General features: G+C 56.0%; 2 protein-coding genes across 5 annotated transcripts; both read left to right on the forward strand.

Annotated features, from left to right (window-relative positions):
• The first annotated feature begins 29 nt into the window (after positions 1 to 29).
• On the forward strand, positions 30 to 15,665 carry DDR2 (discoidin domain receptor tyrosine kinase 2). 3 transcript variants are annotated; one of them, XM_082052564.1, is made up of 17 exons: positions 30 to 2,217; positions 5,833 to 5,921; positions 7,771 to 7,873; positions 7,995 to 8,226; positions 8,312 to 8,459; positions 8,600 to 8,705; positions 9,105 to 9,288; positions 9,360 to 9,603; positions 9,728 to 9,787; positions 9,952 to 10,082; positions 10,820 to 11,048; positions 11,532 to 11,755; positions 11,872 to 12,008; positions 12,409 to 12,600; positions 12,763 to 12,997; positions 13,540 to 13,689; positions 14,261 to 15,665. In XM_082052564.1, the coding sequence occupies exons 1-17, from the start codon at positions 2,102 to 2,104 to the stop codon at positions 14,300 to 14,302; spliced, it is 2,622 nt and encodes an 873-aa protein (XP_081908690.1). In that variant the 5' UTR covers positions 30 to 2,101; the 3' UTR covers positions 14,303 to 15,665. The 3 variants fall into 3 exon arrangements, with proteins under 3 accessions (XP_081908690.1, XP_081908688.1, XP_081908689.1); XM_082052562.1 differs by having other exon boundaries at positions 386 to 2,217; positions 14,165 to 15,665; XM_082052563.1 differs by having other exon boundaries at positions 387 to 2,217; positions 10,838 to 11,048; positions 14,165 to 15,665.
• Positions 14,329 to 23,106, forward strand: HSD17B7 (hydroxysteroid 17-beta dehydrogenase 7). 2 transcript variants are annotated; one of them, XM_082052571.1, is made up of 9 exons: positions 14,329 to 15,595; positions 16,884 to 17,087; positions 17,193 to 17,285; positions 18,047 to 18,161; positions 18,658 to 18,852; positions 19,785 to 19,889; positions 21,065 to 21,121; positions 21,709 to 21,807; positions 22,190 to 23,106. In XM_082052571.1, exons 1-9 carry the CDS (start codon positions 15,222 to 15,224, stop codon positions 22,283 to 22,285), a joined length of 1,338 nt encoding a protein of 445 aa, XP_081908697.1. In that variant the 5' UTR covers positions 14,329 to 15,221; the 3' UTR covers positions 22,286 to 23,106. The 2 variants fall into 2 exon arrangements, with proteins under 2 accessions (XP_081908697.1, XP_081908698.1); XM_082052572.1 differs by lacking the exon at positions 14,329 to 15,595 and adding an exon at positions 16,655 to 16,731.
• The last annotated feature ends 456 nt before the right edge of the window (positions 23,107 to 23,562 follow it).

Here is a 23,562-nt window from a genome sequence, read left to right on the forward strand (position 1 = left end):
GGCTGCCTGGGGGGCTGCAGGCAGGTCCTCTGGCCCGTGACACTCGTTTTTGGTGTTTCTGGAGGAAACAGAGGGCTGCACTTTCCTCATGGATTTCTGCGAACCCTGGTAAGGCTTGAGCAGGTTGGAACAGGCAGGTGTGCTGCGCTGCCGGAGCACTCGGGGTGAAACCAGCCGGCACGGTGCCCTCCAGCAGCACTGTGTACCCGCATACCCTCGGCTTTTCCAGGAAAGGCTCCTGCCTGAGCCCCTTGTCCTGAATTGTGGTGTCCTGATGCCCTCGGGCAGAGCAGCTCTGCACCTCCCCTCCTGTTTGGGAGGGGAGACAGTGCTCTTCTGGCTCCTCTCCTGCTCCCGAGTCCCACCACAGCCCCTGGGGTAGGGGGACGCAGCCTCCCACTTCCCCACAGCCACCTGGGGAGGTATTTTCCCTTGCAAGGCTGGGAATGGGGCCCAAACTGCTCCCCCTGGGGGAAGTCATGGAGTCCCCCAAGTGCCACAGTGGCTGTTGGGCACTCTGGGCTCAGCCGAGTGCTCGGCTCCACCGGCAGCATGCTGGGAAGCCAGAGCCACACGGAGGTCCTGGCTGGTGCGGTGGCTGCTGCTGGCTCGCCACGGGCCAGCTGGGCTGTGTGTGGCCCAGGCAGGCTGGCGGCCGTGAGTCCCAGGGGAGATGGATTGGACTGGGGCCAGAGCAGACGCGAGGAGCCGGTGCGAGTATGTGGGTGGTCTGCGCCACCGCCTGCCCCTGCCCACCAGCTCTGTGGCCCCTGGGAGCTACCACCCTGGGGAAAGGACATCTCTGCTCCCTGCAGAGTGAACAGGCACCCCCAAAGCTGCTACTCCTTGGCATGGGCAGCAGCTGGAGCACGCATGTCCCACCTTGGGGGGATGCACATGGCGCCAGGACCAGCGCTGAGCAGGTATGAGGGGCTGCATGGTGAGCCTGGGGGGATCACCGCTCCAGCTGGCTCCCTGGGCACTTGGGAGGGTGTTTGCTTTGGGTTTTTGGCTTTGCGCACCAACACCTTTGCATGAGGTCCTGGGATAGAGCGACACAGTGCTGGCTGCTGCCAAGTTGTTTGAGCACCAGTTCCAGGTAGCGGGAGGGTTGGAGCAGAGCCGGCCGGTGTTTGTGCCGGCGTGCACGTAGGGCAGCCTGGGCACGGGCAAGGGCTTCCCCCGGCCCGCTGAGCTGGGACAGCAGGGTGCAGAGCCCTGCGGTGGGCACCACATCCACCTGCTCCTGCCTGCCCTCGGTTGGTTTGTCTGGGGCTGGGAGTCTGGTGAGTGTTTGGGGTTTGGGGGCCTGGGAGTAGGGCTGCAGCCCTGGGGCAGGTGCCTTTACCAGTGCAGGGAGCTCTGTGTGCAGGAACGCTTTTTGGGGGCTGCTGGCCTGCCACAGTGGTGTGGGTTCTGGTATAAAATACAACTAAAACACTAGTCTGCAAGAGCATTGTTTTTGTTTTTTAAATTGTGTTTTTAGCTATTGCACAAAAATTAATTATTATTATTTTCTCCCTGCCGCGTTGCGTAGCTGGTGGTCGCGGTGCCAAGCCAGTGCCTGGAAATGATGTAAAACCCCGCACTCAGTGTGCAGCTTGGGGAGCCAGAGTGCTGCTTCTGTGCCACGTGCCGGGGCAGGTCGGTGTCCGGCCAGTGTCCTTGCTGCGTGTGCCCGCGCACAGCCCGGCACCCTCCCACCAGGGGCCCGGAGTGGGGCAGCCTGTACGGGAGCCCAAGCACCTCATTTTGGGAATGTCCTGCTTGGCCCTTGCACCCCACGGTGTGGGAGGAGGGTGCTGGAAGCGTGTGTCGTCCCATGGCTGCGAGGTGAGCGCCAGAAAGCAAAACGATGCCTGTTGCTTTAAGTACCCTCACCGGCCATGGGGATTTTTTTTTTTTTTTTCCTCTTGCACTATGAATGGGTTTTGCTGTAAATTATAGCTTTGCGCACATTCCCTCGGGCTGAGGAAAATAACCTCCGCCGAAAAGCCAGCCTGGATTGGTGACTGGCTCCCCCTCTCCGCTCCCTAATTGAAACCAAATGTGCAAGATGTAGGATTGTGGGATTTCTGGCTGGCTCCCAGGAATCTGCAGAATGCGAACGCGCTCCCAGAGGCATCTTGCATCAGCCCGGGGAAGTTCGTTCCTCGCCTGGCTCCCCCAGCCCGGGCGAGGGGCGAGGAGCCCACCCGCCATCACCTCCTCGCTCCGGTGAGTCACTCTTGGGTGTGCGGGGAGGCGTTTGTCACCTCCCGGCTTGGGATTCTGGGGGGATGTGGAGTCAGCCGTGCTCCATGCCGGAGCTGAGGCAGAGGGGCTGGGGTGTGGGTCTGCCTGGGAAGGTGCTGGGGCAGCAGCAGGATAGTGTCCCCACTTGGGGAGGTGACATTTGGCCCCTTCTCTCTATTTTTCCCTTCGCTGCCAGCGTTTCCCCCCCGTGTCTCATGCCAGGCCAGCGTTTCCTGGTGTCCCTCCTTGGCTCCTGCCTATGTGTCTGTTGGCAGAGCTGGCGGCGGTGCTGGCCAGCCAGAGAGGCTCTGCTGTCCCCAGGGTCCCCCAGCCAGGCACCAGGTCACACTGGGGAGGGGACATGGCCACCCGTTTGGTGCTCCTCAGCATCCTGCCCCCCATCCTGGTGCTGGGGACCTCCTTGTGGCTTCCCAACCCCGCACCGTGGCAAGGCGATGCCATGCACCGCGGCAGGGTGATACTGTGCACTGTGGCATGGAGCAGGGCTGCAAGTTCTCAGCTGACGGGGTGCTTGCTGGGTGCAGCACCCACAGGACGGTGTCTCCAGGTCCCATGGCCATGGGCTGTGCCACTGGCAGGTCTCTCCAGGGCAGCTGACACCTGCGGGGTCACACCGGCTGCTCCTCACACCCTGTACGGCTGCAATGCTCTCAGCTGAACCGGCCAGCCCATGTCTGGGGACATGCTTGCTGCTGTAGAAAATGGGGCTACATCCAGCCCTGAGAAGGTCTAAAATGGCATTTTTGGCCGGGAAGGGGGACTACGGGTCCCGACATGCTGCACTGCACTCCCGCCAAGGCTGTGCCAGTGGCACAGCATGCTGGGGGCTGTAGTGCCAGCTGGGATGGGCGTCCCAAACCCCCTTACCAAAACACAGTGTGCTTTGGGTCATGGCCTGGGGTCACAGGGAGTGTCTTGCTTGCTTGAGGACGTGGCCTCAGCATGTACCACCCATCACCGTCCCAGCAGGAAGGGAGCCCCCAGCCCCATGCCAGGATGGGGTCTCTGCAACAGGAGCCCTGAGGGACCTGGTGATCACAGAGCGTGAGGGCTGTTGCCATCCAGCCCCCTCCCTGCAGATGATGCTCCTCTGGTGCTGGTGGGGATGGTGGCAGCCACCTGGGCAGCGAGCTGGGGACCTCACCAGCTGGAGTGGATTGGGGGTGAGAGGGACCATGGCTTGTGTGGGGTTTGACTTCGGACAAGTATGGATTTAATTTTTTCCTGCTAACTTTCCCTGGTGATTTCAGTAGAATAAGAAAGAGGGCAAATGAGACCAAAAAAAAAAAAAACAAAAAAAACAAAACGGCGGTCAAGGGAAGCTCCAAAGCTCAGGCGCCACCAGGGAGGAGCTCCAAAAACTCTCTGCACTAAAAATTTCCAGTGATTGAAAGTTTTCGGCAAACAATTTCAGACAAAACGTTGCAAAACCATCCCTTTTGCAGGGCTGGTGGAACAAAAAATGATTTCCAGTTGGATTGCCAATACTTTTCAGCTGGTTTGACCATACATCTCTTAGCCCCCAGCCATGACACCTGAGTCACCGTCTCCTGCATTGTCCCCCAGCCCTGCTCCACCAAGGAGGGGTGAGCTATTCACAACGGCTGTGTGGGGATAATTTTCCTATATTAAACTAAATGTAAATGCATTCCCTGCAGGAGATCATGGCATCTGGTATCCTGATGTTTAAAGAGTTTACTCAGTCTGCAAGAATAGTGGGAAAAAATATCCCTGGATGTTTTTCGGAATGCAGAAGGAAATTAAGATTTTAATGTTGGAGGAACTGGTCATCATCAAACATAGGCCCATCATGCATGCCTCTCAGGGATGCAGATGAAATTCTCAGTTGCAGCCGAATTAGTTGCAACTAATTAAACTGTGAATAGTGGGAGGGTAGGGTGGGGGGGTGGAAGCAACCCTATATGTGCTTTTCAAAAAAAAAATTATTAAAAAGGAAATTATTAAAAGGGAAAAAAATCACCCTAAGTCCAGGTGTTTATTTGTTCCTCCTGCAGAGGTGGTGGTGTTTAGCAGAGCTCCCAGGGAACCCAGCAGTGCAGCGTTTGGGTGCTGGCACGGCCACAGCCAGCCTGCCTTGCTCTTGCTGTCCTCAGCCCTGGTTCTGTCACCAAGCAGGGCTGTATCCAGCGCCTCTCAGCTGGGCTCTGCGTGATGGGGATATCTGCCATGTGGCAGCTGGTTCAGGGTGGGTTCAGGCTTTCACTTGGTGGTGGGGACAAGGCTGTGGGTCACCGTGTGGCGTGGGAACACAAGCAGGCACCCACCTGTGGGGTCACTGGTGTTGGGCAAGCTCGGGGCCTGTCAGCCCAGCCATCCCTGATATGGTGGGACTTGGCTGAGATTTACCCTGGCACTCAAGTGTAGCCAGGAGCTGTGGTCCCAATAACCCCCAGGTTAGTAAGTTGTTCCTGTAAAGGTTAATGTATATGTAAGCTAAATTAAAATAGCCTTTTTTTTTTTTTTAATAGAAAGAGGGCTAATCTGCATCCAGTGCTTGTGTGAAGGGCTGTCCCAGGAGGCCAAATGTCCCCTTGGCAAATAAGGGAAGGGGTAGCCTAGTGAGCCTGGGGCAGGACTGATGACATTTAGGGGTGTCCGTGGTGCATCGCCTGGTGCATCTCTGTTTGCCCAGAGATGTGTGGGTGCAAGTGGAGCTGCTTGGGCTCTGGGGGTTCCTGGAGCCAAAGGCTGGCCAGAGCTGGGGCGATGGCCACTGCCCTGCAAAGTGACTGTGGTGGCAGCACTGACTTGGAGGACAGCACATCCCAGGGATGGGGGGATCCCCTGGTGCCATGGGCTGCACCCTGCTCTGAGGAGCCCGGCCAGTACTGGCACTTTTTCTTCTCTCGCTGCAACCTGAGCCACATTGCCAGGACCCCCAGGTCCTCTGCAGCCCCATCCCATACTCCCCTAGAGGCAGCAAGTGCAGTCTGCCTCCGTGCCCTCTGTCACACCTTTCTATGTCACTCATCTCAAGATCCGCTACACCATAGAGGACTGTCACAATAAATATGCTGTAAATCTCAGGCGATTATCTGCTATTATCCCTCCTGAGCCAGAAGGCAGGGAAACCGTGTGTTGCAACGTGCTATTATTTTGTTATACGATGAGGTTGTGCAACATCTTGCTTTCAAAGCCATCCAAGGGCGGGTGGCCCAGCTGGAGCCTTTCTGCCCGTCAGTGGAGCCGGATGGCGCCAGCCCCAGCCAGAGCCCTGGGAGGCTGGTGTGGGTCCCGTGGCCTTTCCATGCAGATGGCTCCAGGGACGTGGCAGAGCCATGTTATCTGTCTATGGTGGGCCTGTGGCGGCACAGCACTGTGATGCCGTGGGTCCTGGGGATGGCGGTGGTGGAGGGGGTGGGACACCAGGGCCCCTTTGGCCACCATCACAGATGTGAGGCTTGGGGCTCTGCTCCTCCTCCAAGGCTGATGTGGGGACACAGGGTTTCATGCAGGGGAAGCCCTCCTGTCCTTGGCTGGCCACCCCACACAGGACTGGCATTTTCATGCAGCTCATCTGCCTCAGCATGATGGATCCTGGCTCTGTTTCCGCAGGACAGCCGACATGCTGGCCACCCCCAGACCAACCCTGCTGCTGCTGCTGCTGCATGTCCCATGGGCTGCAAGAGCACAGGTCAACCCAGGTAAGTGAGACAGGGACCAGGTGGGTGCAAGAGCCATGAGGTGTGTGTGCCCCTGGGCTGTACTCCTGCCAGGGTGTTCAAGCTTGGACTCACATCAGCTCCAGCATCTCCAGGACTTTCCCAGCTCTGGGAGCAGCGTGTGATGGGCCCCAAGCCCATGTGGGCACTCTGCTGTCCTGCATGTGGCTTGGACATGGCCAGTGACCCAGAGAGCATCCTCTGTGTGCCATTGGAGCCCATCCTGGCACATGTGGGCTGGCAGGGTGTTGGGGTACAGGCAAAGTGCTGCAGCTGCCTCTCAGTGGGGCCCTTCTCCATCAGGGGCTCATCAAGCCCACTCAGTTTTGAGGCTGTGGCATGCAGAAGGCAAGGTACTGGGTATTGTTTTCTGCCGCTGGGACCTGCTTTCTTTGGCGGTTTTGCAGAAAACCAAGGTTGGCTTTAGTAAAGCAGCTTGACTAGGTGCCTAGCTTCTGCTCAGAAACCACAACACTGCACCAGACATCAGTGAGAGAAGTGTATTTAAATGTTTTTTTTCTCCAGGGCTCAGCCCCCTCCTGCACTGCAAGGGTGGACACAGTGCCCACGCTCCTTCCACGTGTTGGGGTTTCCCTGGGGCATCCCCGTGACAAGTGCATTCAAAGGCTTCTTCTATCATGGGAAGAATTTGCCGGGTCTTCCCCAGAGGTTGATTGCGGCTTAGGGAAGCAATCCTTTTTATTTTACAGCCATCCAGGGCTGATAGTGTTGGCTTTGCCTGGCTAGGATGGTTATTATCTAAGGCAAAAGAGCTGGGCTGGCTCCATGGTCGGCAAGAATTAAATGGGAATTTAGTGGGAGCTGCACTCTGCAGAACATCGCAAGTGGGAGGGCTGGAGACACGATAAGATGCTCCTCACTGTCATAATACTCATGCTGAAGATGTGCCCATCCCTCTGTCAGATGCAGGCGATGGTCCCTGTAGGATGGGAGCAGGCTGCTGGGCAGCACCACATGCTGGGACGCAGGCTCGTGCTGACACAGGACCAGGCGAGGCAGAGGCCACGGGGGCAGGAGGCAGCCCCGGCACCTCATCCTCACCCGGGCCCTGCTGTCTCAGGGCAGGCATCTGATTGGGGCGGTGTGCAGGGGGAGCCGTGTGGGCTGGGGCCGGTGGCCAGACAGCAAACACGGCCAAACAAGCCGGCCTTTCAGCAGCTCTCTTGGCAGCCAGGCGTGAAAAAATAACTCCTGGGAAGTGGCGTGGATGCGGTGCCGGGGGAGCCGGCTGCCGCTCAGGGACGCAGCCCGCCTGCAGCCCTGGGTACTTTTCCGCTGGCAGCCGGGGCAGGAGCAGGGCTGGCAATGGGAGCCACGGGCCAGCGGGGAGGGTGAGTGCCTGCCTGTGTCACTTGTACCCCCAGAGAAGTGGAGAGAATGGCAGGATGGCATTGCTGAGAACAGGTTGCTGCAGGTGGGGGTTTGGGTGAGCAGCCCTGGGTGCCCACAGAGTGAGCATGGGGACGGCGGTGCCAGCCCACAGGCTCTCCCGGTGACACAGCCAAAATGCGTGCCAGCCAGGCTGCAGGATCTCCAGGGATGGGGACCAGGTGCGTCCAGCAGCCCTTAGAGCTCTGGACCCCCTTGCTCCCAGCTTCATTTCCAGCTGGGCTGGCACCTGTTTCTGGCCAGGGCTCCATTTGTCCGGGCAGGTGTCTGCCTGTGCAGCACTGTCCCCTCATGCTTCATCCCCCCTTCATCAGCCATCGGGATGGAGAGTGCTGTGCCTGCGGTGCCCATGGTGCTGTGGATGTGCCATGGCACTGCCATGCCATATTCCAGCATGTGTCTCAGCTGTATCTCATTGCAGCGGTGTGCCGGTACCCCTTGGGAATGTCAGGTGGGCACATCCCCGACGAGGACATCTCAGCCTCCAGCCAGTGGTCCGAGTCCACAGCTGCCAAGTATGGACGGTGAGTGTGGGTATCCTCCTGCGACAGCGTGGCAGGGTCTGGGCTGACACAGAGGGGAAGAAGGGGGTCATGGGGCTGGCTTTGGCTGCCTGCAAGTGTCTCTTCTGCTCTGGGTTCACAGGCTGGACTCAGAGGATGGTGATGGTGCCTGGTGCCCTGAGATCCCAGTGGAGCCTGATGACCTGAAGGAGTTCCTGCAGATCGACCTGCGCGCCCTGCACTTCATCACACTGGTGGGCACCCAGGGCCGCCACGCTGGGGGCCATGGCAATGAATTTGCCCCCATGTATAAGATCAACTACAGCCGGGACGGCACCCGCTGGATCTCCTGGAGGAACCGGCATGGGAAGCATGTGAGGAGGCGAGCAGGGGCTGCCCTGGGAGGCGAGTGGGGGGCTGTGCCTGCCTGTCCCCACCACACTTCTGTCCTCTTCCCAGGTGCTAGATGGAAACACCAATCCCTATGACATTGTCCTCAAGGACCTGGAGCCGCCCCTTATCGCCCGTTTTGTCCGCTTCATCCCTGTCACTGACCATTCCATGAACGTCTGCCTGCGCGTGGAGCTGTATGGCTGCGTCTGGCTGGGTGGGTGGTGAGGTCCTGTGTCCTTCCCCATGTCCCCAGAGCCTGGCTGGAGGGTGTCCATCTCTCTGGAGGGGGCTGGCAGAGCTCACTGGCAGAGGGATGTACGGCACAGTCAGCCGCTCATCCTCCACTCCCCACAGATGGGCTGGTGTCCTACAATGCACCAGCTGGGCAGCAGCTCGTCCTTCCCGGTGGCACCGTCATCTACCTGAATGACTCGGTATACGATGGGGCATTTGGGTACAGGTGAGGACGAGGTGGGCTTGCGCACACGGTGCTGTGCCGGGCAGGGGGGGATGGGGTGTTTCACTCCTGCGTTTGCAGGCTGGCATGCTGATCCACAGCAGAGCAAATACTTGACTCCTCCCCGAAGCAGGAGACATGGCCAGGGTTGGGAGGCTGCACATGGTGACAGGGATAGCGTGATGGTGGCAGCATGCTCAGCCCTTCTCTTAGATATACACTAACTGTACCGCATATTCAGCATCCTGCAGCCTTTTCCAGAGAGAACCTCAAGAAGCACAAAAAAATCCCATATAAGTTTCCCATGAGCTGCGAGGAACTGCTGGGGAGGGTGCTTCTGGGTGCTGGCAGGTTTGGGAGGTTGGCAAGAGTCATGTTTCCTGTCCCCCTCACACGTGCCAGCATGACAGAGGGCCTGGGCCAGCTGACGGATGGGGTGTCAGGGCTGGACGACTTCACGCAGACCCACGAGTACCATGTTTGGCCGGGCTACGACTACGTGGGCTGGCGCAACGAGAGCACCACAGGCGGCTACGTGGAGATCACCTTCGAGTTCGACCGCATCAGGAACTTCACCGCTATGAAGGTCCGTGTGTCCCCCACTCTGTCCCCCAACCCCATCCCCTGCCATGTCCACGCTGACAGGCTGCCCCACAGGTCCACTGCAACAACATGTTTGCCAAAGGGGTGAAGATCTTCAAGGAGGTGCAGTGCTACTTCCGTGCTGACACCAGTGAGTGGGAGCCCAGCACCGTCTCCTCTGTGCTGGTGCTGGATGATGTGAACCCCAGTGCCCGCTTTGTCACCGTTCCCCTGCTCCACCGCATGGCCAGTGCCATCAAGTGTCAGTTCTACTTTGCTGATGCCTGGATGATGTTCAGTGAGATCACCTTCCAGTCAGGTACCCGCCACCATAAGCCCTGCAGGGGGACTGGTCCCTCCTGGGTGGGGATGTTTTGAGGAGGGAGTGGGGCTGTGAGTCACCCACGTCCCCACCCTGATGCCCTCCTCTTCTCCCTTGCCAGATGCAGCCATGTACAACAACTCGGTGGCTCCTCCAGAGGTGCCTGTGGTCCCCACCACAGGTAAGGTATCAAAAAGCACATCACCCCACGCTGGGCAGGAGCTGGGGTCACCTCTCTGTGAGGTGACGCTCTGGGGCGGTCTGCCCCATCCCATGGAGGAAAGGGGCATGGGCTCTTCACTTGCTCTAGTGTGACTGGTTCCTGGTGTCCCCTCCTCCTACCAGACCCCACACTCAAGATGGATGACAGCAACACCCGCATCCTGATTGGGTGCCTGGTGGCAATCATCTTCATCCTGGTGGCCATCATCGTCATCATACTGTGGCGGCAGTTCTGGCAGAAGATGCTGGAGAAGGTGGGTGAGGGCAGGGTGGCTGGCAAAGTGCCCTGGGACAGTGGGCTTGTCCCGGGCAGGTTCTCCTGGTTGCTCAGTGCAGGGAAAGTAGAGGCCATGCAGAGGCTGAGGCTTCCTTCCCCTCCTCGGGAAGGTTATGATTTCGACCTTTTTCCTAAGCACAGGGATTCAGCTGAGCAGGACATTGACTTTGGGACCTGGCCTGCTTGTCCATCCCTCTGTCCCAAAGTTAGGTTGGGGAAAAAAAGCCTCTGGCTAGCTGAGGGCAGTCACAGAGGTGATGCACCCAAACTCTTCTCTGTAGAAAAGAGGGGGGGACACGAGGACAAGTACCTTCCCCAGGCAGCTGCTGCAGCCCTGGGACAGGACACCAGAATGTGGGGCTTGGGGTGGGCACAGCCACAGTGCCACAGAGCACAGGGGACCCTGAACTGCCAGTGCTGTGCGCTGATCTCTTCTCTCTGGCAACCAATGACAGAACCCGAGGGAATGTCAGGAAAATGTGCCAGGGGAAGTTTAGACTGGACATTAGGAAAAGATTCTTCACCCAGAGGGTGGTGGAGCACTGGAACAGGCTCTCCAGGCAGGCATCTTTCAAGAAGAGACTGGACAATGTGCTCAGACACATGGTGCGAATTGTGGGGTTGTCCTATACAGGGACAGGAGTTTGACTCTATGATCCTTGTGGGTCCCTTAGAACTCAGGACATCCTATGATTCTATGACCCTCTGTCCCAGCTCTCTCCTCTCTCACAGGCATCACGGAGGATGCTAGATGATGAAATGACTGTCAGCCTCTCCCTGCCCAGTGAATCTAGCATGTTCAACCACAACCGCTCCACCTCCTCCAGCGAGCAGGAGTCCAGCTCCACCTACGACCGCATCTTCCCCCTGGGCCCTGACTACCAAGAGCCCTCCCGCCTGATCCGCAAGCTGCCCGAGTTCACCCCGGGAGAGGAGGAGACAGGTGAGAGCTGGGACACCCTGCGTGCTGGGAGCCAGCCACCATGCACTGAGCCCAATGCAGCCCCAGCCCAAACTTTTGGCCAACCTCCAAATATTTTGACACAGAGGGGTGGGGGAATGTTGCATGATCTATGGCGCATCCCCCTCAAAGCTCACAGAAAGCCTGTGACCAAGACCAATCACCAGTGTCCACGCTGGGCTGAACTGTGACCCCACCACCATTGTTGGGATGCTCCAGCCTCTCTTCCTCAGTGATCTGGAGGTCGGGCACTGGTCCCTGCTCACTGGTGCTTGGGGCTGGGTTGGTGCATCTGTTGGTGATGGGCAAGGAGCGGAGCAGTCTGTGGTGCTGCAGGAGCCCAGCCATGCTGAGGCAGCGCAGGGGCTCTGGGGAGGACAGGGACAGAGAAGCCAGTGGCTAGAGCATGAGGGGAGCTGAGAGGAGGACACCCACAGCAGGGCTGGCCCCACTGTCTCCCCACAGCCTGCAGTGGCCCTGTGAAGCCATCCCAGGCCAGCGTCCCCGAAGGTGTTCCCCACTACGCTGAGGCTGACATCGTGAACCTGCAGGGAGTGACGGGTGGCAACACCTACTCGGTGCCAGCCCTCACCATGGACCTGCTCTCTGGCAAGGACGTGGCTGTTGAGGAGTTCCCCAGGAAGCTGCTAACCTTCAAGGAGAAGCTGGGGGAAGGCCAGTTTGGGGAGGTGAGTTGGAGCTGAACTTGCTTGGAGCAGGGCTTGATCAAGGCTCCTCCTTGTTGATGGGTGCCTGGGGACACCATCATTGAGCAGAGGTAACGGCGCCCGTTGCTCCCCTCTAGGTTCACCTCTGCGAAGTGGAGGGGATGGAGAAGTTCACGGGCAAGGACTTTGCCCTGGAGGGTTTGGACACCAGCTCCAACCGTCCTGTGCTGGTGGCTGTGAAGATGCTGCGAGCAGATGCCAACAAGAACGCCAGGTAGGGGACCAAAGAGGGTGCATGCACCCTGGTATGACCCACCATGCAGAGCTCCCAGGAGAACTGGGGTGCTTGCAAAGTGTCCCCTGCCTCTGACAGCCAGGTGCGTGGTCCTCACAGCTGCACCAAGCGTGTCCGAGCCATTTGGGGATGCTGGGCTGCTGCAGTTCGGGACCCTTGGTCCTTTTTCGTTCTAACCTGCTCCCCAGTGCCCCATCTGCCTGCTGAGTCCACCCCACAGCCATGTGCAGATTAGCCTGGCCTCCCCCTCATGGCCCCTAGTCCCAGTGGAAGGGACTCATGGCTCCCTCGGGCAGACAGGTGGCATGCTCAGCCGTTCCATGCCTCCATGCCCCTCTGGGTCTGTCTATCCGATCCATGTGGTTTCTGTTCCGGAAAGGAATGATTTTCTGAAGGAAATCAAGATCATGTCGCGGCTGAAGGACCCCAACATCATCCGGCTGCTGGCGGTGTGCATCACAGATGACCCACTGTGCATGATCACCGAGTACATGGAGAATGGAGACCTCAACCAGTTCCTGTCCCGCCAGCAGGCAGACAGCCCCCCCGCCGGCCATGCACCCACCATCAGGTAGTGCTGCCTGGGATGGGCAGTGACAGGCAGGGGTGCCTGCTCCACTCATCCCTCTTGGCTGCAGATTGTCCCACTCAGGGCTGTGTCCCACTTGGGGCCGTGCCCCCATGGCTACCACCCTTCCTGGCACCTCAGTCCTCCCATGTCCCTCCTTGGCAGCTACAGTGACCTGCGGTTCATGGCCACCCAGATTGCCTCTGGCATGAAGTACCTCTCCTCCTTGAATTTTGTGCATCGAGACCTGGCCACGCGCAACTGCCTGGTGGGGAAGCAGTACACCATCAAGATAGCTGACTTTGGCATGAGCAGGAACCTCTACAGTGGGGACTACTACCGCATCCAGGGGCGGGCGGTGCTCCCCATCCGCTGGATGTCCTGGGAGAGCATCCTGCTGGTACGCTCTAGTGGGCACTGAGAGGGTCCTGGGGCTGCTCACAGCGTCTTCTCCTTGGGCTGGGGAGTGAAGAAGGGATGGAGAAGTCCATCCTCCCTGGAACCCAGCTTTGGGGTGAGGCGAGCAGCAGGAGGCGGGAGCAGCAGGAGGCAGGAGCAGTAGCACCTTTTTGAGGTGGGATGGGGCAGGGAGACTATGGTGATCTTCAGCAACCTGGTGCCCAACCTTTGAGCAGGATGCTTGACAACCCCTCCTGGCTGTGGTCAGACCTAGAAGAGGGAGCAGGGTTAGGTTTTATCTTTGCAGGGAGCTGGGTCCTTACTGAGCCCCAGATCTCAGAGCTGTCTCTGCAAGCTGGACCTGGAGCTCACCAGGCTCTGACTTTGGGCAGAGAGTAGGTCTGTGGGACCAAGTCCTGCTCTGGGCCCAGGTCTAGAAGCTGAAGCATCCAGAAAGAAGTTTTGAACCCCAGGCACATGGGGGCTTACAAAGCAGGATGGGGTAATGCCCATAACCAACCCTGCTCTGCTCCCTTCCGTCAGGGCAAGTTCACAACAGCCAGTGACGTGTGGGCATTTGGTGTGACATTGTGGGAGACCTTCACCCTCTGCCGGGAGCAGCCCTACTCCCAGCTGTCTGACGAGCAGGTCATCGAAAATACCGGCGAGTTTTTCCGGGACCAAGGCCGGCAGGTAGGGATGGGATGGGATGGGATGGGATGGGATGGGATGGGATGGGATGGGATGGGATGGGATGGGATGGGATGGGATGGGATGGGATGGGATGGGACAGGCAGTGGTGCGCCTGGGACACCAGGGCACCTTGGAAAAGGTTTTAAGGTGACCAGATAGGGAGCTTGGCTATGGCTTGGCTTCCCCTGGGAAGGAGTCCTGGTGAAGGGCCCGGTATGGAAAACCCTGTACTTCACACAGTCCAAGGCACCACTTGCCCACTGACCCCTTTCCAGCCTCTAGCCAGGCTGGGAGACATGAACTGCTGTCCTCAGCCCCCTCACCATGCTGTCTGGGGCCCCCTTGCCCCTGGACACACAGCAGCACAGCCCCCTGCCCCAGTGCACAGAGAAATGGGCTCCCCAGGAGCAGTTTGCATTTTGGTTTCTGTGACAGTAACTCTCTCCCTTTGTCATCTTTGCCTTTTGTTTTGAAGACCTACCTTCCCCAGCCTGCACTTTGCCCTGACTCAGTCTATAAGCTAATGCTCAGCTGCTGGAGACGGGACACTAAAGATCGTCCCTCCTTCCAGGACATCCACCGCCTTCTCCAGGAGTCAGCCAGTGAAGAATGACCCTCTGCTTCTCCCTAGCCCAGTCCCTGTCCCACCCCATCCTCAGAGGATCCCCATACACAAACTGAAGCCACTTCACTTGGACTTAGCAATAAAACCCAGGCAGCTGGTCTTGTTCTAATTGTACAGTGAAGCCTCAGAGAAAAACCCCCGAGGGCAGCAAGGAGAGCTACAGCTTGGGATGACTCGGAGCTCCCGCTCACTTGCTGACCCATGCCTGGGAGCGACATGGGCTGAGACGACGGTTATTTATTGATGCAGCGTGTTCTCGGTGATGATGACTGGGACAGAGCAGCTTCTCTCCCTCTGTTGGAGGGGAAGAACATCAGCCGGACTTTGTCAGTGAGGAAGCTCTGGCTCATGCACAGGGCAGGCGCCCGAGGAAGGGATACGTGTGGGTACCTGCCTGCTGGAGCAGGGACTGTCCAGTGGCCACAGCCTGCTCGAGGAGGGGCCAGGAGTTGCCACTAGCTCACAGTGGGCTGTGCAATTGCAGGGTGAAAACAAAAACTCTCTGGACCTTTTGGGCTTCGGACATGCCGCATGGAGGGGCAGGAAGCCTCATCCCTGCCTGCTAGAACCCAGTTGCACAGGGAGAAGTCCAACTGTGCCCCTGGCTCCTCGCCTGGCTGCTGGAGCAGTTGATGTGTTCAGCTGTTGCTTCTCTGTGTCAGCCGGGGAGGAGTGAGCATGAGAGGAGCACTGAGGAGACTTCCTCTCACCCATTACAGCCACTCCAGAGCTGCTCAGCTGCCCGCAAAATGCATTTTGGATGCCCTGCGGGTGCTGCATGGTAGTGGGATGTTAGCACCTTTCTCCTGCAAGGGAAATCTCCAAGTCCTCCTATCCCAGGATTGACCTGCATCTTCACCTGCCATCAGAGGAAGACAGGTAGCTGGGCTTTCAATGCTGCTGCCTGATGCCCAAACCTGCAGTAGCCCATGGGCAGGGAGCAGAAGCAGCCCAGTTCTCCCTGGCTGTCAGCCCAGTGGTCGCAGCTCAGCTGGAGCACCTGGACTGGACTCTCCTGCTCCGAGCATCCCACAGAAGTCTGGCACCAGTCTGTCCTCCCGGATCCAGCCACTTCATGAGCAAACTGGGCAGGTGCCAAAGCTGCGTGCCCCCCAGGAGCCCTGGCAGGTTATCTGTTGTGCCCCACAATGGGACCTTCCTGCAGCTGGACACAAGGAACTTTTTACTTAGAGGGTACACGGACCCCTCCATACTTTTGTATGCATTAGTTCAGCGCCATCAAGTCACGCGTGGCACAGTTTCCAGTATACTATTGCTAAGGTGTGTATATATTCAGTAGATGCACCTATGTATAGGGGCAAACCCGCTGAAAAGACACTTGCTACATGAATCTGGTTGCATGGTGTGCTTGCGGCAGTTCAGAAGGTGGCTCAGCTCCTCTGTGGGCACCCCGGGAGCCTGGCTGGTACCCACCTGCTGGGGGGCTTTGGGGCTCCACTGTGCACCCCAAGATGCTGTGTGGGGAGAGGTCAGGGGAGTGCACACAGGTAATGGCATAAGAGATAGAAGAAGGTTGCACAGAACACTGGAACAGGCTGCCCAGGGAGGTTGTGGAGTCTCCTTCTCTGCAGACATTCAAAACCCACCTGGACACATTCCTGTGTAACATCATCTAAGTGTTCCTGCTCTGGCAGGGGTATTGGACTAGACGATCTTTTAAGATCCCTTCCACTCCCTTACATTCTGTGACTCTGTGAAGACCTGTTGGTTGACACACACGAGTTGCTCATCTCCTTGGTTGGCAGTCAGGGTGCTCTGAAGCTTAGTATCCATGACAGGAGATATGACCCCAGGCAGGGACTAATGTGAGATAGCAGGCCTGGGACAGGAGAGGGCAGGGACAGATCTCCTGCAGGACCTGCGCACCCAGACCCTCTCCGACACAGCAGCACTGGGAAACAGTAACCTGGTGGCACCTCTGCTTGGCTGCAAAAGGGATGCAAGCGCAGAGCGTGCCACAGCTACCTGCAGAAAGCCTGCCTGCTGCACCTGAGCAGCACCAGGGGTGCTGCAAGGCAAGGGAAGGCAGCACAAAGGGAGGGAGGGCAGGACAACGCAGCGCAAGTGCAGGAACTCGTACCGGCGCAGATCGGTGGAGTGGGCGTGGCCTACACAACGTGGGAGGGGGTGGCGTGGCGTGGTCTGTGCGGCAGGGGCGTGGTCTATACGCTGTTATCCGAGGGGGCGTGTCCCGTCACGCCCCGCCCCCTCCGCTCGGCCCACCATCACGCCACAGGCGGTGCAGTCCCCGCCCCCTTCGCGCGTACCGATTGGCAGGGGCCGTGGAGAGGGGCGGGGCGTCACGTGCGGGCAGGGGTTATAGCGCGGGGCGGGCGGCGGTGGCGGCTACTAGGGAACGCGATGGAGCGAGTGGTGCTAGTGACCGGGGCCAGCGGGTGAGCGGCGGGGACTGGGCCGGGCAGGAACCATAACCGAGAGGGCTGGGGTGGGGCGGGCTGGGCTTGTTCGGGCTTGTCCCGGCATGGCTCGCCCCGCCCTGGCTCGCCCCAGCCCTTTCGGTGCCGTACCTGACACCGTTCCGTTGCAGCGGCGTGGGACTGGCGCTGTGCCAGCGGCTGCTGGAGGAGGATGGCCGCATCCATCTCTGTATCGCCTGTCGCAACGACCAGAAGAGTGAAGCCACGCGAGACCTTATCCTGGCCGCCCACCCTGCCGCTCAGGTCTCCACCGTGGAAGTGGACTTGGGTAACCTGGCGTCTGTCCTGCGTGCGGCCCAGGAGCTCCGCTGCAGGTATTGGATCTCTGTCCTCTGCCCCACTGGATCCCCATCTGCCTGCGTAGCGTTCCAACGGACCCCTCTGTCCTGCTACTCATTTCTGTGCTCTTCCCCACACAGGTTTCAGCGGCTGGACTTTGTCTACCTCAATGCTGGGATCATGCCCAACCCACACGTGAACTTCAAGGCGCTCTGGCGCGGCCTTCTCACCGGGTAGGAGATACTGGGGGCAGTATGGGATGCTGGCAGCATCGTGGTGGCCAAGCCACGCCTTCGTGTCCACAGCCCCAGCGTGATACAGAGCACATCCGTGTGGGGTGGGCTTGGCAGCTGGGTGAAGTGCTGGGGTGCTCTGAGGAACGCTGCGCTCCTTCTCATCCCCGGTGTGGGTTCCACTGTGTGCCAGTATAGGGCACCCAAATTCTGCAGCTCCTGGTGTTGCTAGAACCCAGTTGCACAGGGAGAAGTCCAACTGTGCCCCTGGCTCAGGGCTGGGTGTTGGGGAGGTGAAGTTCTATAAGCATCATTGTTGTATAAACAGCATGGGGAAGTTGAGCTAGAGGGGAAAGTGATTTGTGTTGAGTCTAATACAGTGGTTGGGATGTTGAATGTAGATGTTAAACTGCTTTCCTTACCCACATTAGACTTGGCTCTGGGGCTTAGTTTCATGTTGGAGCTTGTTTTTGTTATATAAATGTGAAGTGGAAAAGCAATGCTTTTTTTTTTTTTTTTTTTAAATGGTGCTTTACTGTGGTGCTCTAATCAGTATTGAGGCACTTGTGAATAAAGGGGGTGGGACACTCCGTAAACTTTTTCCAACCATTTTTTCATGTGTTATCAGGGCTTTTTGAGGTGTAAAGTAGGGAGTCTGTATGGAGCCTGTGAGGTCGGGGATTCTCCTGAAGGGCTGAAGCAGGGGCACACTAGATGTCTACTGGCAATGTTCCTGCCTAACTCCTGTCCGTGGCTTTCAGGAAGCTGCTTCACATGCTGACCACTGCAGAGGGTGTAATGACCCAGACGGACAGGCTTAATGGAGATGGACTGCAGGAGGTGTTTGCTACCAACCTGTTTGGACACTTTATCCTGGTGAGGCTGCATTTGAAGACTGGTTTGGTGGTTGATGTGGGTAAAGATGGGTACGGATAGGACTGATGAATCAGTTCCATCATCCTGGTTCGGATGCTGACGCAGGCTGCAGCCTGGTGGGTGAGGAATGATAGGGCGAAGGTCTCGAGTTTTGTTAAAATAGCAATAAATGGTGATAGCTGTTGCAAGGGATAATACAATCTTGAGTTTACTCTAGTTAGTCAGTGAATAGAGGTAAACCATTCTCTCTGTCCAGGGTGAATGCCAAGACTTGGCTGTATTAAATTCTGAGGTGTTTAACTGAGATGTGCAAGAGAATAGTGGCTGCTTGTAAATGCTCCTGGTGGACCTTGGGCTGAAGTTCTTCCTGAACAGCAGCTGCTTCTGGCTAGTTTAGTGGAGATTAGCCAAGACTAGGAAAGCTTTTAAGAACTGTAAAGCTATACTGTAAGGCTTCAAAATTACCGTGTTAACTTGTTTAACAATTCTTTTGCAGGTTCGTCAGCTTGAGTCTCTACTCTGTGGTAACGAAAAGCCTTCACGACTCATCTGGACATCTTCCAGCAATGCCAGGGAATCTGCCTTCAGCCTCTCTGACTATCAGCATGCCAAGGGGCAGGAATCATACAGTTCTTCTAAGTATGCTACTGACCTGACGAGTGTGGTTTTGAACAGGAAATTTAATAACCAGGTAACGATGGGGTTTGTACTTGTAAAAAACCTAATGAGCTCCTACTATTTATAATTATGTTGTTGTTACTTAGTTGCATTCGTTTGTAACAATCTGGTGTGTTCATTAATGCACTAAACACAGCCGAGGGTGAACAGGTGGTGCAGGTGGTGGAGAAGCTGCCAGAGAAATTGCTTCTGGGGTCCTTGTCCATGTGTTTTAGCTGAAAGCAGAAGTTCTTAGCAGTGATCCCTACCTTGTAAGCTCTAGCTGTCCCTTTAGACCAAAGAATTGGCCTTAAAGGGCAAAGAGCTGCTGCTTTCAGGTATACCTGCCTATCAGAACAGGGCTGCTCAGGCAGCTTTGCCTGCAAGTACTTGAGGTGCAGGCTCTGCTGTCTCTCCTGGTGGCTCCATGCTGGTGCTTAAGCTTTCCACGCTATGATGTATGAGCAACCTGCCTTCCCCATCATGGGGGACTGACGGATTTAATTGACAAGTGGCAACCCCAGTCCCATGATAGTGATTACACTCTTTTGAAATACTTCATGAGAAAATAGTTTAGTCCTAGAAGGCTGAAGTCCTGTCTGGCTAAATGTGAGGTAGCCTTTGATCTGAGCAGGCTGTAATCTGTGGAGTGACTGCTGTTGCTGCTGAGCTGCATGTAGACTGCAAGGTGAGGTTGAGATGTGTTGGGAGGCTGTACCTGCTGTCTTGTGAACTTCTAATGGGCACAGATCAGACATAAACATCTCCAAACTGGGACCTCTCAGAAAGTACTACATCTAATCACTATCTGCTTCTGGTAATTTTAGAGAGGAGAGCATCTGCTATTACCTCGTCTCTATACTCACCTTTATTTTCTTGCTGACAAGTACTTGGAGGGAAGGGATATAATCCATTCATGAAGTAATTATTGTATATTTGCAGACTGACTCAGTTTCCTCTCTCCAGGGTCTGTATTCCAGTGTTGTTTGTCCTGGTCTCGTTATGTCTAATATGACATACAGAATTTTGCCGGTTTTCCTGTGGAAGCTGCTAATGCCCATTATGTGGTTGGTAAGTGGAACTCCTGGCTAGTTTGGGGGAGTTTTGGGTTGAGATCACTTGCAGTGAAGTGCATCACTGCGGAGCTATGTGCAGTGTGCTTCTGGCTCCTTGCTCTTCCTTCTGTTGGACTGGTCAGGCTGGCCCCTATGCAGAACATCCCTTTGGTACCCTGAGGCCACAATTTCCAAGCTGAGTTCCTTTTGCCCACCAGAGCACTGGACGGGCACCATACACAGAGACAGCGTTCAGCCCTTCAGTTGTAGCAGTGTTTGTCAGGGCTGCCCTTAGAAAGTTTGCTAGCCTGTTGTGGGCTTGTAAAATCCAGTCACTGTGGTGGCAGCAGAGCTCAGGACAAATGTGTCCCCTGTGCACTGAAATGCTGTTTGTCCCTACAACAGACTCTGTGCTTTTCACAGTATCACAGTATGTTTGGGATTGGAAGGGACCTCAAAAGATCATCTAGTCCAATCCCCCTGCTGGAGCAGGAACACCTAGGTGAGGTCGCACAGGAACATGCCCAGGCGGGTTTTGAATGTCTCCAGAGAAGGAGACTCCACAACTTCCCTGGGCAGCCTGTTCCAGTGCTCTGTCACCCTTACTGTGTTTTTATTTCCATTACTCTGGAAAGCAAAGCCTCCTGCTCTCTATTGCCTCTTCCTCTGCTTTCCCAAAACTTCCCTTGCCTTTCTTCTGCTAGGGTTCAGCTTTTCAGGTTCCCTACATCTCTGTCCCTGAAGGCTGACAGCTCTGAGCCTTGGTGCTGGCACTGCAAGGTTGGCCTTTCTGCTGAAGCTGCCCCAGGTCCTGACAGGTCACGTTTCTCCTGGCTGAGGAGAGGTGATGCCTTCTCACGTGTCCTCAGCACCAGCGGTGTTGCAGATCCTCTCTGCCTGATGTGCTCTAGAGACCATTCAAGAAGAGGTGCCAACGAGGCATTTGTGTGGCCTGTGGCCTCTTGCTCTGAGGGAGCATGGAGCGAGGCTTGCTGATCTGGTGGGTGGCCCCAGAGACCAGAGTTTGTGGTGATAAAGCTTAAGTTGTAAGTGTGTGGTGTTACCTGCAGTCAACTTTAAGAAGCATTTCTGCCTCTGGTAGATGATCTGTCATGGCTGGGCTGCAGAGACCTTGCCAAAGAAACCATGGGCCAAAATACAGATTCTGTCATGTGCTTCTTTTCCACTCAGATCCGCTTTTTTGCCAAAACTTACACTCTGACACCGCATAATGGAGCAGAAGCTCATGTAAGTAGTTCACAACTTGATTTAAATATTCCTTCCTTCTGGGTAGATCTTCCAGAGTCTGCTGATGTGAACAAAGAGCCTCCCAGCAAGGTGTGTGGGTGGGTGCTGTGTTTCACCCCTGAACGGCACACAGCAGTGAGTGCTGGGGAAGCAGCTGTGACCAGGGCTGATCTGCCAAGGTGATGCTTTATGCCCTTCATCAGGTGCTCATAAAATAACCGACCTCCCATCTCAGGTGGGGAGAACACTGCTCTCCCTGTTTGCAGTCGAGCAGCTGTAGACATGCAGGCACAGGGAGGAGGTGAGTAATGCAGGGTGGTGAGCACAGCCGTGAGCGTGTTTAGCTGTGTTGAACTGCTTTAGTGGTTTAGCACTGGGGCATAAACATGGTTTTACTTTTGACTCGGGTAGGTCACAGCTGAGGGGAGCCAGCTGAGACCTTTTTCTCTGGATATCAAGTCTTTTTCTGCTTGCTGAAAGGTCCTGTTGGGTGTTCTCCCGTGTCCATAGGCAGTCAGGTCCTTGGCTGCAGGCTCGGTTAGGACTGTGTGTGCAGGTCTCATACACGTTTGTGCTGTTCTTCCCAGGTGTGGCTGTTCAAACAGAAGCCAGAGAGCCTGGATGCTCTTGTCAAGTACCACAGCTGTACTTCTGGACTGGGGAAGAGCTATGTGGAGCCCAGAAAGGTAAATGGAGCAGCAACCTCCTGCTGTGGGGGACTTGGCTGGGATCTACCATCTGCCTTGCATGGAAGAGTTGGTGCCAAGGGTGTCCTGTGGCTGGAGGGGAAACAAGATGGGTGTTGAATACTGATGTGGGGTTATTTGTGAGGCTTCCTAGAGTAGCTCAGGCTGGAGTCTGGAAGGCAATGGAGACAATGCTCAGAACAGGATCAGTGTGTGATGGTGCTTTCTGAAAATGTGTCCTGCTGATAGATGCCTTTGGCTCCCTCTCTGTGGATGCAGAAGTTCTGGAGATGCACCCAGCTATCTCCTAGCTTTCCTCAGCGTCTGTGGTGGCTGCCACCAAGGTGATGGTCTCACCATATTTGTTCTTAATGTCTTCCAGATGGATGTGGATGAAGAAACTGCTGAGAAATTTTACCAAAAGCTGTTGGAACTGGAGAAGGAGACTCTAGAGAAATACAGTGATCTCCTAGATTAAGTAAAGCCAGTCTCCATGGGATAACAGCCTCGTATCAGTAACATGGGCTTTCTTCATTCTGGTGCTACTCATGATGCCTGTGGTTCTACAGGCACATGGCTTCAGACTCAATCTTCCTTCTCAACAGAAGGTGAACAGTTCCTGAACATGGAATTGTGAAAACTGAAGAGAAATACTTAGTCTTTTTGGTATGGGATTTTTTTTCTGGCAGAACAGTGGAGACCTGAAGTAGATGGAGACTGTCTTAATACAGGTGCAAAACAGTGTTTTGCGAAAGCATGACTGAACTATGTGTGGTTCAGGAACAGCCTCAAAACGTGTGGTTTAAATCTGGCTTAGTGCAGGAAAGGCAGCAGTCTGGGGTGCTACCCTACACCTTGGCTCTACCAGTCTTTCTAGATGGCTTGAATGTATAACCTGTGGCTGAACCTGAAGTACTTGAAGGCTCATCTTCAGAAGAGCTGCTGTTCATTTGTACACCAAAGCTGGGGCCAGCTTTCCAGATGTGCTCAACAAGATTGAACTTGACTGGAAGTCAGGCTCTGCACAGCGTCTGAAGCCAAGCTCCTGAAGAGCTGGCCTGAGCAGTGCAATGTCTTTTTTTGTCCCATCTAACCAGATTGAAACTGTTGATGTTAACCTGGGCTCAGGACTAGTCTACTCTGTAGCGAGAGTAAGAGGTTACCATGTTGTTTTATCTATTTAACTCTCTTTTTATATGAATTTCCTGTACCAAGTATTCTTCCTGTTGTCTGTCTGGGGAACTTCACCAAGTACCTGGTGTACTTCAAATGCTGCAATGAATAAATGGCTGGAACTGAGCTGACCTTGCTGCAGTGGTGTTTTCACTCCAGTAGCTGTCTGGCTTGCACTGGGAGGGCTGGAGGGGAGGTTGGTTTCTGTTGCCTTGCACAATGAGCCTGCACATGCTTGGGATGTATGGGGTCTCTTCTGTCACAGGAGAGCTGTTCACCACCTGTTTGAGCTCACTTCTCATTCCTTCTGGTTAATGAAAGACATGAGTGACTTCTGACTTCAGTGTGGTTTTGTGAGTTGAGCACATGTGGGTGCCTGAGACTGTTTCCCAGCCCCAGGCACTTGAGAGATGCTGACGTCTCTGGTGCTTGCTCACCCTGACGTGTCATGGAATTACTGATTTAATGCTCCCTGGTAAGAAAGGGCTGCACTGTGTGCCCAGGTGCTCCCCTGGAGCCTGGCAGGGGCTGGGGAGGTTGGGAGGGTGGCCATGCCACCCAGCCCTGTCACCCTGACCCCAA

Source organism: Streptopelia decaocto (genome assembly GCF_964273445.1).
Source record: "Streptopelia decaocto genome assembly, chromosome: 5".
Classification (NCBI taxonomy): Eukaryota; Metazoa; Chordata; class Aves; order Columbiformes; family Columbidae; genus Streptopelia; species Streptopelia decaocto.

Excerpts from the sequence above, each read along its gene's own strand:
- DDR2 (XM_082052562.1), top strand. The coding sequence starts at position 2,102 with ATGCGAACGCGCTCCCAGAGGCATCTTGCATCAGCCCGGGGAAGTTCG. Across the intron at positions 5,922-7,770 it reads AAGAGCACAGGTCAACCCAG|CGGTGTGCCGGTACCCCTTG; the intron begins GTAAGTGAGACA and ends ATCTCATTGCAG. Across the intron at positions 11,756-11,871 it reads GGGAAGGCCAGTTTGGGGAG|GTTCACCTCTGCGAAGTGGA; the intron begins GTGAGTTGGAGC and ends GCTCCCCTCTAG.
- HSD17B7 (XM_082052571.1), top strand. The coding sequence starts at position 15,222 with ATGCCCAAACCTGCAGTAGCCCATGGGCAGGGAGCAGAAGCAGCCCAG. Across the intron at positions 15,596-16,883 it reads TCCAGTATACTATTGCTAAG|CGGCGTGGGACTGGCGCTGT; the intron begins GTGTGTATATAT and ends GTTCCGTTGCAG. Across the intron at positions 17,286-18,046 it reads TGGCGCGGCCTTCTCACCGG|GAAGCTGCTTCACATGCTGA; the intron begins GTAGGAGATACT and ends CGTGGCTTTCAG.